Source organism: Lutra lutra, chromosome 11 (genome assembly GCF_902655055.1).
Source record: "Lutra lutra chromosome 11, mLutLut1.2, whole genome shotgun sequence".
NCBI classification, from domain to species: Eukaryota; Metazoa; Chordata; class Mammalia; order Carnivora; family Mustelidae; genus Lutra; species Lutra lutra.
The window spans coordinates 88,962,659-88,976,299 of NC_062288.1; the positions used below are offsets into that span (position 1 = coordinate 88,962,659).

The following is a 13,641-nucleotide window of genomic DNA, read 5'->3' on the forward strand; positions in this document are numbered from 1 at the left end:
TTTAAATCATTAATTGAAACATTAATGGTTAATAAACTATTTTTATACTTAATATTTTATGTCAAAAAATCACACTACAACCATCTTAATGGGATAACCTAAAAAAAAAAAATCCAAATGAAATGGTTAAAGCATGCAGGGACTACATAGTGGATGTGTAAGGAAGCAGCTGTAAGTAAACAGTATATAATAAATTGTTCCATACATTACACTGCTCGTTATTCAATGGAAGAATTCTATATTCTAGTTAAAAAGGCACATCATCCTAACAGCTCATTTTCTAACTGATTTAAAACTGGAGAAGTTTGTAAACTAAATGTTTACAATGATTTTTCATTGTATTCATTTTTACAATGAATGTAAAAAAATTTTACAATGAATGTAAAAAAATTCATTTTTTATAATGAAATTACTTTGGTCATTACAAAAAACACGAATAATAACAAATACTACAAACCAAAAACCCAATATATGAAGCGACACAACCAATACAAAATAAAAGAGTTGCCCCAAGTCTTTAAAAAACAAAACAAAACACCTATGGATGAATACAAAAGGAGAAATGCAAAATGATTTCCATTCCACAGTCATCTATTAAAGTAAAGCCTGTGCCTCTTTAGTCCTTCTTGAACAATGCTTAGAACCCTGCTGAGCACACAAGTGCCTCAGTGACTAGAAGCTGACACTCACCTCTCAAGTTCAGGTGGCAGAGTACCATCGGCTTCCACAGGACTTGCCACCACACTGAGCAATTAAGAGAAATATCATAAGCTAACAGGAAATTCAAACTGCCACCATCACTTAAAATATGTACACAAACAAGCATTTCATAGTAAGTTATAGCCTACATAAATAAAGAATATTAACTTTAAACACAAATTCTCCAAAGATTTTGGTCCTAAAATAAAGGAGGTAAGTGGTAATCATTCTGGGCAGGTGCCCAGATCTACTAACCAGGAGCACACAGCAGAGGTCATTTTCGAGTTATCTTTTATTTACTACGTTTTAGACATGAAAATCCAAGTAAATGCTTGCTATTCATTCCCACAGTGATAAATGAAAAACTTTACAGGAAGGACTCCCTGTCCACACAGAAAGGTAGTACTATAGGATGGAGAAGTGCACGGACTCCATAGGCGTGGGTTCAAATCCCTACTCATCACTTACTAGATACAAGCTTGGGCAAGTCCCTTAACCTCTCAGTTTTCTGGTTTATCAAGTGGGGTAACAGAGGCAGAGAGGATGAATGACTCAAAATACATAGAGTGCTCAGAATAGTGCCGAACACATAACAAATACAAGGCAACATCACCTAAGATTTTTTTAATTTCCTCATTTTAGTTGAGCAAATAGGTCCTGTACTCGGAAACAGTCTTCACAACAGATAATATGTGATCCCATTGCGCATATTCTATGCGCTTGGCATCTATAAACTGTGAACAAAGTTTCCAAAGACAAACCCTATCCGCTTCTGGATGAGTGGGATGCAAAAGAATATGGATTTTCTCAACAAAATATTTAACAGAAACTTAACATGAGGTACTTGCTTCTTAACCGTTTTCTCCAGCCTGGAAAGGAGGGGGGAGGGGTTATTACTTAAACATCAAAATGTGCCAACGTTTGGAAATATTATAACGCTGAGAAAAAATTTACATCTGATTTACAACTATGTTGCCCACATCGCTCGTCAACTCATGGCTCTACCGGCAAAGCTGTTAAGGTCAGGAAAGGAAAGAGGGGACCCTCTCCATATATTTTTCCACTGTTTCCAAAGTGAACTGCCATAGAAGGATCTCACATTCTTCTACACTCTTCCTAACACAGCATTCGTTACCAGCAGGATCAGCAGATGGCTTCCAGAAGGGCGAGGACTGAGGGCTGAGCCAGGGTAAAGCCCAGCCTACGTGGACCACCATCATAAATACGCACTTCTGGACTCAAGGAAATGGACATCAGGCCACTGCCCACTCACCTTCTAAAACAGAAACAAAACTGCAGCCATCCAACAAATGCTGTGTGGACAAGTATCCTCCTCACACACAAAGCGTCCAAATTTGAGAGAAAATGATCCTGACCACAGGTTTCTCACACTAAGCCCTAATAGCATTAGGGCCTATGAAGGTGATTCCCCGGTCTCTCGGAAGGGAAAGGGGTGGGGAAAAGGCTGACAGAGCTCTACATTCCTAATCCTAGCCCTAACCAGATGGCACTTGAGTCAGCTTTCTTCTGGAGTCCCTTTGAATACATGGGCTTCCTCTGAATAAATGTTTTACAGGATGATGTGAGACAGTATGATTCTATCACCTCAGCAATAGATGGGGTAGGGCTAAGGGGCGGTCCAGTTCAAGTCCCGTTCTGCTGCTGACTGAGAAACTTCACATATGTCTATTTCAGTCATCTGTTCCTATAAAGGGGTGATAAACTACGAATGCCATTGTCAGTGTTATGGGAGGAATGATAAATGATTTAGAGAGCACATTACAAGCTCCTCTCTTCTGCACATACCGGTAATGCAGACTGTACATACTGGTAACGCAGAAACTTCAACAGAAACTACTAGAACCACAGAACACTCCGAAACCAATTCTAGAAACTTCCCATGTAGAAACCAACTTTAGCACAAATTAATTCAAACTCTAGGCTTCATGAGAGAAAACGCTATAATTACTGTCAAAAGAACTGTGAACAAGAAGCGGTTGAACACCGCTGCTGCTATTACAATCAATAAAAAAGTTACAGATCTCTACGGCATGCTTGACTGATTCTGCTTTTCCAGGTTTAATATTCCCACCATGGAGAAATGGTCTCTTAAACAGAATCCAGGGTAGGATCCTACAACAACACGGCATCGATAGGAAAGAAAATTGGCTTTGGAAAAAGAAGAGATGTAAATAAAACAGACTGGATAATCCAGCCTCCTATAATGACTGGATATAGAAAGCAGTCATCTCGATTAAAAATTGAAAAGTGCCATTTGAAGAGAAAAAGATGAGAGTGGCAGATGGCGAAAGATTCCCATACCCAGTACATACACAGCACTTCTAATCATCTTCCAGGGAAAAAGTAGCGGGTGGCTAAGACGCAGTCTTCCTCCTACACGGAGAACAGGTTCGTTCTTTATCTACTTTCAAGCAAATGTAATAGAAAAGCGATAGGTATAAAACAACAGCAATGCAGTATGCATTAAAAAAAGGCTTCAATAAGAAAACAATTCTATTACATAGGGATTTTTATAATACAGAAGGAGCTCTTAAATGTGAGCGCAGATAAAGGAATAATTTGCAGACAATGCCAACAAGCTATCCGCTATCCTTCCTAGAGCCAGACACGGGGACATATGCCCACATCACAGCAGAGTGGTACATGTCACATCTGGACATCAGATGAAAAGTGATGTCTCAAATTTCTTTCATCACCTTATTTGCAAATATTTCTCAATCAGAAGTGAGATTCATTTGCCTGTGACAGTTGAGTGCCTTGAGAAAATACTGATCAACTGATCTTTTAAAAGTCACTTTAGGGGCACCTAAGTATCTGCCTTCAGCTCAGGTCATGATCTCCAGGGTTCTGGCATCAAGCCCCACACCAGGCTCCAGGGAGCCTGCTTCTCCCTCTCCCACTCCCTCTGCTTGGTTCCCTCTCTCACTGTGTCTCTGTCAAATAAATAAATAAAATCTTAAAAAAAAAAAAGTCACGTTAAAACTACACTTTTATAATACACCATTGATAAATATCAGTTATAAACAGCACTTGTTCCCTGAAAATTGTTGATTTTTTAAAATTCTTATGCACCTAGAGATTACACGCAGGTTGAAGATATGCAATTTCATACATGTGTGATCTATGTTTACAACTGGAAAGTGATATTCAACACTACACTAATTTAAAGCAAAGGTTTATAAGTATCTATAGTCTCTAGTTAATGTCTTTTTAAAGGCATAATCTGTTTTTATTTTTAACAAAATATAGCATATACATGTATATGTTATAAAACAGACCATTCTTGCTAGAAGATTCTCAGGATTTTCCAGCTCCAGCGATTCAGTGGAGCAAATGTTCGTGAGTGCTCACTATATGCAAGGCACCACACCAGGTAAAGGGCTTCAGACTTACATATTTTCAGTGTGACACTAACCCACTAATACCCTGTTTTTCTCCAGTGGATTCTTTACTCCTTCCTTTCCCAGCCTTTTCTTCCGAAGGCTGAAAACAACTAATAATAAAACTGAAATGAATTATGAGTTTAAACAGAAGATACCATCAGTGTGAATCTCACTTTTACTGTAAGAAACTGTAGGCACAAATAAGCTTTAAGCCCTTATTTGATGACATAAGCCCTTACCCGATGCTATAAATTGTAAAACTCAATGAACTGTGTTATACTCTAACTTACCCAGATACTGACAAAATTTATGACTAATTTATTAAACCAAATTAATTATTTTAAGTCTCACAAATTTAAGGTAATTTTCCAAGTCATTAAAAATGGGGTAAAATTTCAACTGATGTTCATCGAAAAACAGCAAGCAAGTCATCTTGGTTGATGTAGTTAGTTAAAACATCACAGAGCTATTCCCTTTCTTCCTGGTGTCTTGAAGAAAGGTTATTAAAACTGAAACACTTTCACTCGCCTTTATAGGTAAAGGGGTGAAATTCAAATGCCAACGGTCAGAGGTCAGAAGGAGTCACATTTTTCTTGCTGTCAGAGATTGACTCTTGGAGGTAGGGTGCAGAAGACCACATTTTCAAAGTCTATACTCAAACTGTAGCATACGTGTCCCTGCCATATTGACCTGCTACAGTTCCAACACAGTATGGTCAGCTGTAATCCAAAATAGGCAACACAGAATAACAGCAGAAACAGACTGCCGACACGGGCATTTAATTTACTCTTGACTCCCAATACACCAAAGAACTATTCCATCCATGAGATGTTGTGGTAAGCAAAACTAGGATTCCAAATTAGACCCATCAATTTTAGCGTGTGTACTAATATTACGTCAGTGATTTGGGGGGTATCAGCTTGTCAACTAAGCAAATCACTGCAGATTTTCATAAGACAGAATCAGATCTAAAGTAACCTGAATTGGGATACCATGTGTAAATGTTTTCTTAGCTATGGAAGGAGGAAGAAAGAAAGAAAGAAAGAAAGAAAGAAAGAAAGAAAGAAAGAGAAAAGCAGAGCAAGCAAAGAAAGGGTACACTATATAGTCACAGAGCTTACAATCAGCTGTATGGTCACTGGTCTTAGAAGAGCCCTTCTCCTAATAAAGCAACTTTTATTTATTTTTTTTAAAGATTTTGATTTATTTATTTGACAGAGATCAAAAGTAGGCAGAGAGGCAGGCAGAGAGAGGGGGGAAACAGGCTCCCGGCTGAGCAGAGAGCCTGATGCGGGGCTCGATCCCAGGACCCTGAGATCATGACCTGAGCCAAAGGCAGAGGCTTAACCCACTGAGCCAACCAGGGACCACATAAAGCAACTTTTAACGAGGCTACATCTGCATGTGAGACTGAGTGGAGAGTTAAATGAAAGGAGTTCAGGTACATTTTCAATGGCCTACCGAAATATCTTCTGTCTGAACGATTCCTGGATGGGATCTACATACGTGTGGCACTGCCAGGCACCATCAAAGGCCTTCTGCACCAGGTGGAACATGAGACAGACACGCAGGAAGTCCCTTCCGAGCTGGCACAAATACACTTTCAGGGTGTGTGGGCTGTAACAGCAGAATATGGATCCAGGACCACCGTCTTCCATGTTTTCCCCTCCTGAAAGCATCTCACTACTGCTGTCTGCCACCGGGCAGTCCTGCACAGTTGCCTCAGCCAGTGCGTGACATCAAAATTTGCACAACTGGTGTTGGCAGCCTGGAAAAATCCCAGGAATGACAGCGGAACCATCTTTTATAGAATGCTGTGGTGCCAAGGTTTCAATGGCACAGAACAAGAACATCAGACCCTGAGTCCAAGAGTGATTCGGAAGAATCTGACCCAACGTGAGCAAGTTTTAAGAAGTCCTTCATGCTGGGTTTCCTACTAGCAGCACTAGTGACATAGTGAGCCAGAAAATTCTTTGTCTGGGGTGGGGACGTGGTTACCTTACACATTACAGGCCGTTCAGCAGTGCTCCTGGCCTGGATCTGCTAGATGCCAATGACACCGAGCAAGTTGTGACAGCCAAATATGTCTGCAGACATGGTCTCATGTCCCCTGGGGTCCGAAGTATCCCCAGAGACACAGAATACTGCCTTAGCCTATTTATTTTGCTTACGTTTTCCTTTTTCATGGATACACAAGTGATAGGTTTTTAAAAATTCAAATGAAATCTTAATGAGCTCTTTCAATAAGATTTCTAAGAGATAAACCATTATTGCTATAATTTGTAGCAATTTTTTTCTTAGTGGTATACCAAATGCTTCCTAAAATCAATAGTATCTTCAATTCAATGAAATTTAGCCACCCACCATCCTTTCTCCTTTGTTGTAAAACCTTCATCCTAATTTCCTTTTATGGAATTACTTCTTCCCCACTGTGTACAGTTTCAGCAGTACCCAGTTCTTCACTAGCTAGAGTGTGTCTCTCGTCTTCCTTTTGATTCTTTTGAGCTACCCTATATGCTTCTCAAAATGTTCTTGCTTCCTAAGTTAGCCAGAGTTAAGTTTCAGTCTTTCAACCAAAAACCCAACTGAAACAAAGGTCCTTCTTTAAGCTAGCCTGATAGAAGACATTTTAGATTTCCCTGCCAGAGAGTTCACCAGCTTAGTAAAAATGTTACTGTTCCCTTACCAAAAATGTTACTGTTCCCTTAGTAAAAATGTTACTGTTCCCTTATCATTCCCTACATAGGCAGAGCGAATGGGGTACAGATGAAACCAAAATTGTTTAACACAGTATGATGGGTCCTGTGGATTCATTGTACTCTTCTCTGTTTTTCAGTGTGCTTTAAAATGTCCATAATAAAAAGGTTATACAATGATAATAAATATTCTATAAGAAAAAAAAAATACGATTTCCAAAGTCCTTTTTGCACAAATTTGGTTCCTTACATATATGTGTGTCTATGTGCCAATCTTAAGTGCTTGAGAACTCACCTACCATTATGTGGGCACCTGAGAGCAAGGTAAGACTAGTAATCAGCATGTATACAAGTGACAGAACAATGGCCTAAGGAACCATTCTCTAAAATGGCATACAAAGCTTTATTCAATTAAGGCTACAGATACAATAATGTACTAAATGCTTCTTGACTCCAAAAACTTGCTTTTAAAAGGCTATACATAGGGGAGCCTGGGTGGCTCAGTCGATTAAGCATCTACCTTTGGCTCAGGTCCTCATCCCAGGGTCCTGGGATGGATTACTACACTGGGCTCCATGCTCAGCAGGCAGCCTGCTTCTCCCTCTGCCCCTTCCCCATTTGTGCTCTCTCATTTTCTCTCTCTCATATAAATAAATAAAATCTTTTTAATAAATAAATAAAAATTAAAGGCTACACATGAACCTTCTTCATGTGGAGCTCCTGGGTAGCTCAGTCAGTTAAGCATCTGACTCTTGATTACGACTCATGTCATAATGTCAGGGTGGTGAGATCAAGCCCCACGTGATCTATCACTCCCTCAAGATTCTCTCACTCCCTCTCCCTCTGTCCACCGCCCCCTCCCCGCCCCTGCGTGCTCTCTCAAAAAATAATTTTTTTAAGATTTTTTTTTTTTAATTTGACAGAGATCACAAGTAGGCAGAGAGGCAGGCGGGAGGGGGGGCGGGGGGGCAGGCTCCCCACCGAGCAGAGAGCCCAATGCAGGCCTTGATCCCAAGACCCTGAGATCATGACCTGAGCTGAAGGCAGAGGCTTTAACCCACTGAGCCACCCAGACACCCAAGAATTTTTTTTTTTAATGCTTTTTCTAAATTTTCTTCTCCAGTAGAAAGAGAAGGGGGGGAAAAAAAAAAGTAACTATTGATTCTACTAAGAACTATCATATAGACAAACACACACTTTTTGCCAAGATTTGACAGCTGGAAGTTTTCATGAAGAAGCCTTCAAACAAAATTTTTTTATATAAGAAAAAATAATAAAAAGGTTGTACTACCCTCTGTTCTCCTTAAAGGTGACAGAAAATAAATTCCTTATCAACAGTCGTTTGTCCAGTTTACAGAGAGGCTGCCAACCCCAGTCCACATGAGATATGAAATTGGATCTCACTGGCACCTTTTATTCATCTCATGTGCCCTTTACCCTTCCACAGACCACAGCAGATCAAATGGGAGTTGAATAACAAAGGGGGGGGGGGGGAGAACCATAAAACAAAAACCAAACACTGCAGTAAGGCATTACTGTAACCAAAAACCTGTACTGTATGGGGAGGAAGGAACACAAAAATCCTATGTGAAGTACAATAAGCAAAGTAAATATGAGAGTCTAACCAAAAAAGCCTTATTAAAATAAAATTCAATTAAAAATAATAAAATTTCAAAGACAAGAAATTCTACCATAACGTATCATTTTTCTTTGCTTCTTAATGAAAATGATCTGAAATTTTTTGAATATTTAAACTTCACTCTCTAATTATATACTCCATCAACCTAACCCAATTAAGTAATTATAAAGTGCTGCGTAAGAAACTATTGAAATACACACAGACCCTTTTAGCAGTACTAATTACATCTTGATTTTTTAAAACCCTAAGCCATGAGCCTTCCCTATTTCCTGAGAAAATGGTGGTCTTAATCTAAAACTTATGTCCTTTTCCAGACATTTCAAGCAAATTAGAGATAGCTTAGCACTCTGTCAAAGGGAAAGAAATATTAGAGAACATTTTCAAATCCCTCAGTTTAGAAATAAAATCGTGAAGGCCCAGGTTAAATTATACGTTGAAGGTCCTGTGGTCAGTGAGGACTAGACTCCATTTAGCTCTCACAAACAAAATAGTTAAGCAGCCCAAAATAAAAACAAATACATACTAGGCATCTACACATGGTAAGCATGTGCCTAGTATTCACAGCAGAAAGACATTCAAATGATTATATAATAAAAGTCTGTGCTAAATGCAAATTTCAGAAATAGCACAGATGGGAAGCACTTGACTCTATCTTGGATTAAAATGTATTCACATACTTTTATGAATAAGGATATACTTTAAATCTTTAAAAGTAGTATTTTTTTACTAAAAGAAAATATTATCATACTGTTTTGAACATTGCTTTTCTCCAATTTATGGCCTTTCCACATCCTTCTGAATCAGCACATAAGGATCTACTTGACTGTGTAGTATTCCATTGCAGGCATGTACCATGATTCATTCATCCAATCCCCTTAATGGGCATTTGGATTGCTTCCAGTTTTCTACTGTAACAAGAACACTTCAGTGAACATTCTTTCAGCTGTTAGTAGTATTAGTAATGACAATAATTGCATAGATATACAAAAGACTAAAATGTTCAAGAATGGGACAGAATTACGGAGGATTTTAAATTTCCAATTTTACATATTTCCGCAACGCCTTCAGCTTTTTAAAGTGAGTGCATTACTAAGTAGAGTTAATACAATTTTCAATCATAAATGCATTTGCTGGAAGAAACTCGCCTAAGAAATGCCTGGAGAATCCCCAAGAACTACTTCTCACAGAGTAGGAAACTTCTCAGCAATCATGTAGCCAAGAACCACACAAGAGATACAGTGGTCATACTCAAGTGTGGGAAGAGGGTAACACTGTCACAAGCACAATCCAAAACTGAAAATGGCCACATTCTCATGCTCAACACATCCTGAAGTGCAGCCAAACACAAATAATGAGTCTTATTACAATCATTCCTCTCCAAAAATGTTTTGTAATTATGACAGGAGGGCAGCAAAATCGCTCTCATATACCACAAAACTCACCGTTTCTGGTTTTCAGACTCTTTCCTGGCTTGCTCCAATGCCAGCTCCTCAGCCACTCTTCTCTTCAATTCTTCATCAGAAACTAGGATCAATAAAGAGTAGAAGGAGAGAAAATCAGCATTATCTTAAAAAACAAAAGCAAGAAAACACTCCAGAAGATAAAGCTGAGGCTAGATCTTAATGGGCAAAGTTCTGCCCATTAAGTTCTGCCCATCTGGTCAATGTCTCCTTGGAACTACCTAAACACTGTAAAAAAGACCAATTAGTGCACTTCAGGAGTAATTTAATTGAAAGTTCCCTGGAGACCTAGAAATTTCCACACCTGCCAAAATGTATAATAAACTCAAGGAGCTGCTTTCTGCCCACTGGGGACTGAGCCATTAAGTATAAATTCTTTAAAATGATGTCCTATCATTAAAGTCTGACAATCATGTCTAAGGGGAGGAGAGGCTTAAGAGAGGGACTTCAGAGAGGAAAATGACACCAAAGCATTCCCATTTGATAATTAAACACTTCAAAAAAAAATTTTTTTTAAGTAGGCTCCACGCCCAGTGTGGAGCCCAATATGGGGCTTGAACTCACAATGCTGAGATCAAGACCTGAGCCAAGATCAAGAGTCAGAGACTGAACCCACTGAGCCACCCGGGTGCCCCATAAAATTAAACACTTTAAAAAACCATTTATGACAGTAAATCATTTGTAGTTATATGCATCTTCTCACGACTTATTTAAAAAAAAAGGCATTTATGATTTATGAACATTTTAAAGCCATATTTTTTGGAAAATATGTCATTCAATGTCAAGTGCCAACAATTGCAGAGAGACACAGAAAAGTGCTGAGAAGACAGCTGGAGCTTTCTAAATACCTGGTAACTTGATTTCACACATCTGGTCTTTCCAAATGGAAGATGTTGTATGGTATGTTTTATAAAGATTCTTACAGCTATGATAGCAAATAAAATAGACAAATTTTATATTTTGCTTAAGACCCATCCATAAGAAATAAGCAGAGACTATTTCCGCTTTACCAGGAACACACTACCTAAAATCATGACCAAGAAAGCACCAGAAAAAGTTGGAAGGATCTAAGAGTACACACAGGACTTAAGAAGTACTTCAAATGGTGGAGCCTGTTAGGTGGAAAACCAGGCAGACACTTTATGTGATGATCTCCATGTTGTAAGTGCCTTGTCTCAGGGCATATGCAAAAAATGAATTACAACGGAATATGAAAAACCTTAAAAATTTAGCTGACACTGGGCAATAACAATGAAGATATGGAAAAGGTCATAAGGACAGGTTCTCCTAGGTATGGATTATCAGAAAACAAAAACAACACCAAAGGACACCATCAAGGTGAAAAGACAACCCCCAGAATGGGAGAAAATACTGGCAAATCCTATAGCTGACAGGAGACTTGTATCCAGAATACACAAACAAAAAGACAACAAAATTAAAAATGGGCAAAGGACAGAAACAGGCATTTCTCTAAAAAAAGATAAGCACATGAAACACGGCTCAACAGCATTCATCATCAGGGAAACACAAATCAAAACCAAGATGATATACCAGTTCAAACCCAATATCATCAAAAAGACAAGCGTTAACAAGTGTCGGTGAGAATGTGAAGAAATTGGAACCTTGATACATTGCTAATAGGAATGTAAAATGCTGTGGCCACCACAGAGAACACTTTGGCAGTTCCTCAAAATGCTAAACACAGCTGCCACGTGATCTAGCAATTCCACACTTAGGTACTGTATATACTCAAAAGAATTGAAAATATTTATGGTAGCATTATTTGCAATATACCAAAAATGAAAACAACCTAAATGCCCACACTGATGAAGAGATAAACAAAATGTATATCCCTCTCAAAAAAGCTGTAAAGAGAAAAAAGAAAATAATATAAAAACAGAAAAATGGACAAGGAATCAGAGAAAGGAATCAATACCATTGGAGGTCTAATCCAAACTTGGCCATCAACAATCTGGAGGATTTGAGAGGGAAGTTACTAGGCTCTCTGTACAGTTTTCCTCAAAAGGCTGTTTGTTCTCAACTGGATGTTCTCCAGGGTCCCTCTGATCTATATACTACACTGCTGTTTGGCTTCTCTCCTACTTCACAGTCCGTAACATGAGAAAGATACAAGTCTTGGCTTTGAAAAGGTCACAGAAAATCAAGAACAAAATGAGAAGAGAGAATTCTGTCTGCATTCAGGCAAATCTTAAAAGACTTTTTCAGTATTCAAGGTTTGAAATAATACAAACATCAGCAGAGACACTACAGACGGCAACAGCTCAGCAAAAAGTCCGAACAGTCTTTGTTTTTCTATCAGCAAGACTTTGGATCAATCAGGTAACCTACCTGAGTTTTTATTTTTCTCATCCAAAATCAGGACCCACTGGGTTATATGGGGGTCAGTTGGCTATGAAGTTCTAGACTATGTATTCCACAAGGTGACAATTTTCACATTTCCAGCTACTTCTCATAAACAAGCAAAACATCATGGCACATTTTTTCAAGTTGTTCGCAGCTGGTAGCTCTAATGAGTAGCAAAAACTGAAACAAATATTTAACCCAACTACTACTACACAAACTGTACTCTTGAGTTTCCCATACCAGTTAGAATCTACAGAGAATAAAGCTGACATGCACAATCACACAGCTTCCCACCCCACCCCCCGGACTTTTTCAAATTATCACAGCAACACTTTTCTCAGGCAAAATTCAGTCAAAGTCTCGATCACAATTCAAGTGCATTTCATTCAAACAATTAGAACTAGGCTTCAGGGAAACCTCAGCGTACAAGGTCTGAGTACGCAGCAATGGGATCGGTTTTCTAAGTGAGCCAGTAAGTCTCCAGTCTTCATGGTGCATTTTATGCTGTTTATATAAGGAGCTTCCTACTATGGGAAAAGCCAAAATCCGCAGAGAGCTTTTTTTTTTTTTTTAAAGATTTTATTTATTCATTTGACAGACAGAGATCACAAGTAGGCAGAGAGGCAGACAGAGAGAGAGCAGGAAGCAGGCTCCCTGCTGAGCAGGAAGCCGGATGCGGGACTCGATCCCAGGACCCTGAGATCATGACCTGAGCCGAAGGCAGAGGCTGAACCCACTAAGCCACCCAGGCGCCCCCGCAGAGAGCTTTTTAATGATGATGTGAAAAACCTAAAATGGAACAGTAAGGACTCCATTACCAAATGGCGACCAGCTGGGAGGTTGGGAAGGAAGCCATGCAGCAGAGACTGCAGAGAAGGGAAGTGTAGCGTTAAGGCTTATCCTCTTTCTCTATACCATCCTGCCTATCCTGTGAGCCCCTCCACCCGCCATGGGTGAGGTGGAGAAAAGGATGGGGGTCACTGGTGGTGTCATCTAGGTAGGCCACAAGGGAGAGGGGTGGCTAAGAAAGCACCACAAAGGGATGCAAGGGGCCAAAAACTCCTGAGGCCACTGAAGAAGACGTGCCCAAGGTCACCAAATGGTTGACATCACTTTCGGTCAGTAAAGAGATCAAAGCACAGCTGTCTTTCTAACACCCCCGCTATTTCTGGAAAAGAAAAAAGAAAAAAAAAATACAATATTGGGTCTCACATCCAAGGTCACAGCTGAAAAAGTAATTACCTTAGCTACAAGTGAAAATTTAAAATAACAAAAGATAAAACATGACCTAGCATAAAGAGTTTAAAATCTAAAATAGCAAATCAAAGCCAAGGCAGGGAAGTAAACCAGTACAGTAATGGGTTTTGAGCAAATCTAAG

At 39.2% G+C, this 13,641-nt stretch overlaps 1 protein-coding gene across 2 annotated transcripts in view; it reads right to left on the minus strand.

Annotated features, from left to right (window-relative positions):
• CHCHD3 (coiled-coil-helix-coiled-coil-helix domain containing 3) overlaps nucleotides 1–13,641 on the minus strand; it is a 278,747-nt gene that overhangs the window by 210,964 nt on the left and 54,142 nt on the right. For both annotated transcript variants that reach the window (XM_047694914.1, XM_047694913.1), the window contains exon 3: nucleotides 9,881–9,962. In XM_047694914.1, the coding sequence (XP_047550870.1) occupies nucleotides 9,881–9,962 (82 nt within the window). The remainder of the gene's footprint in view (nucleotides 1–9,880; nucleotides 9,963–13,641) is intronic.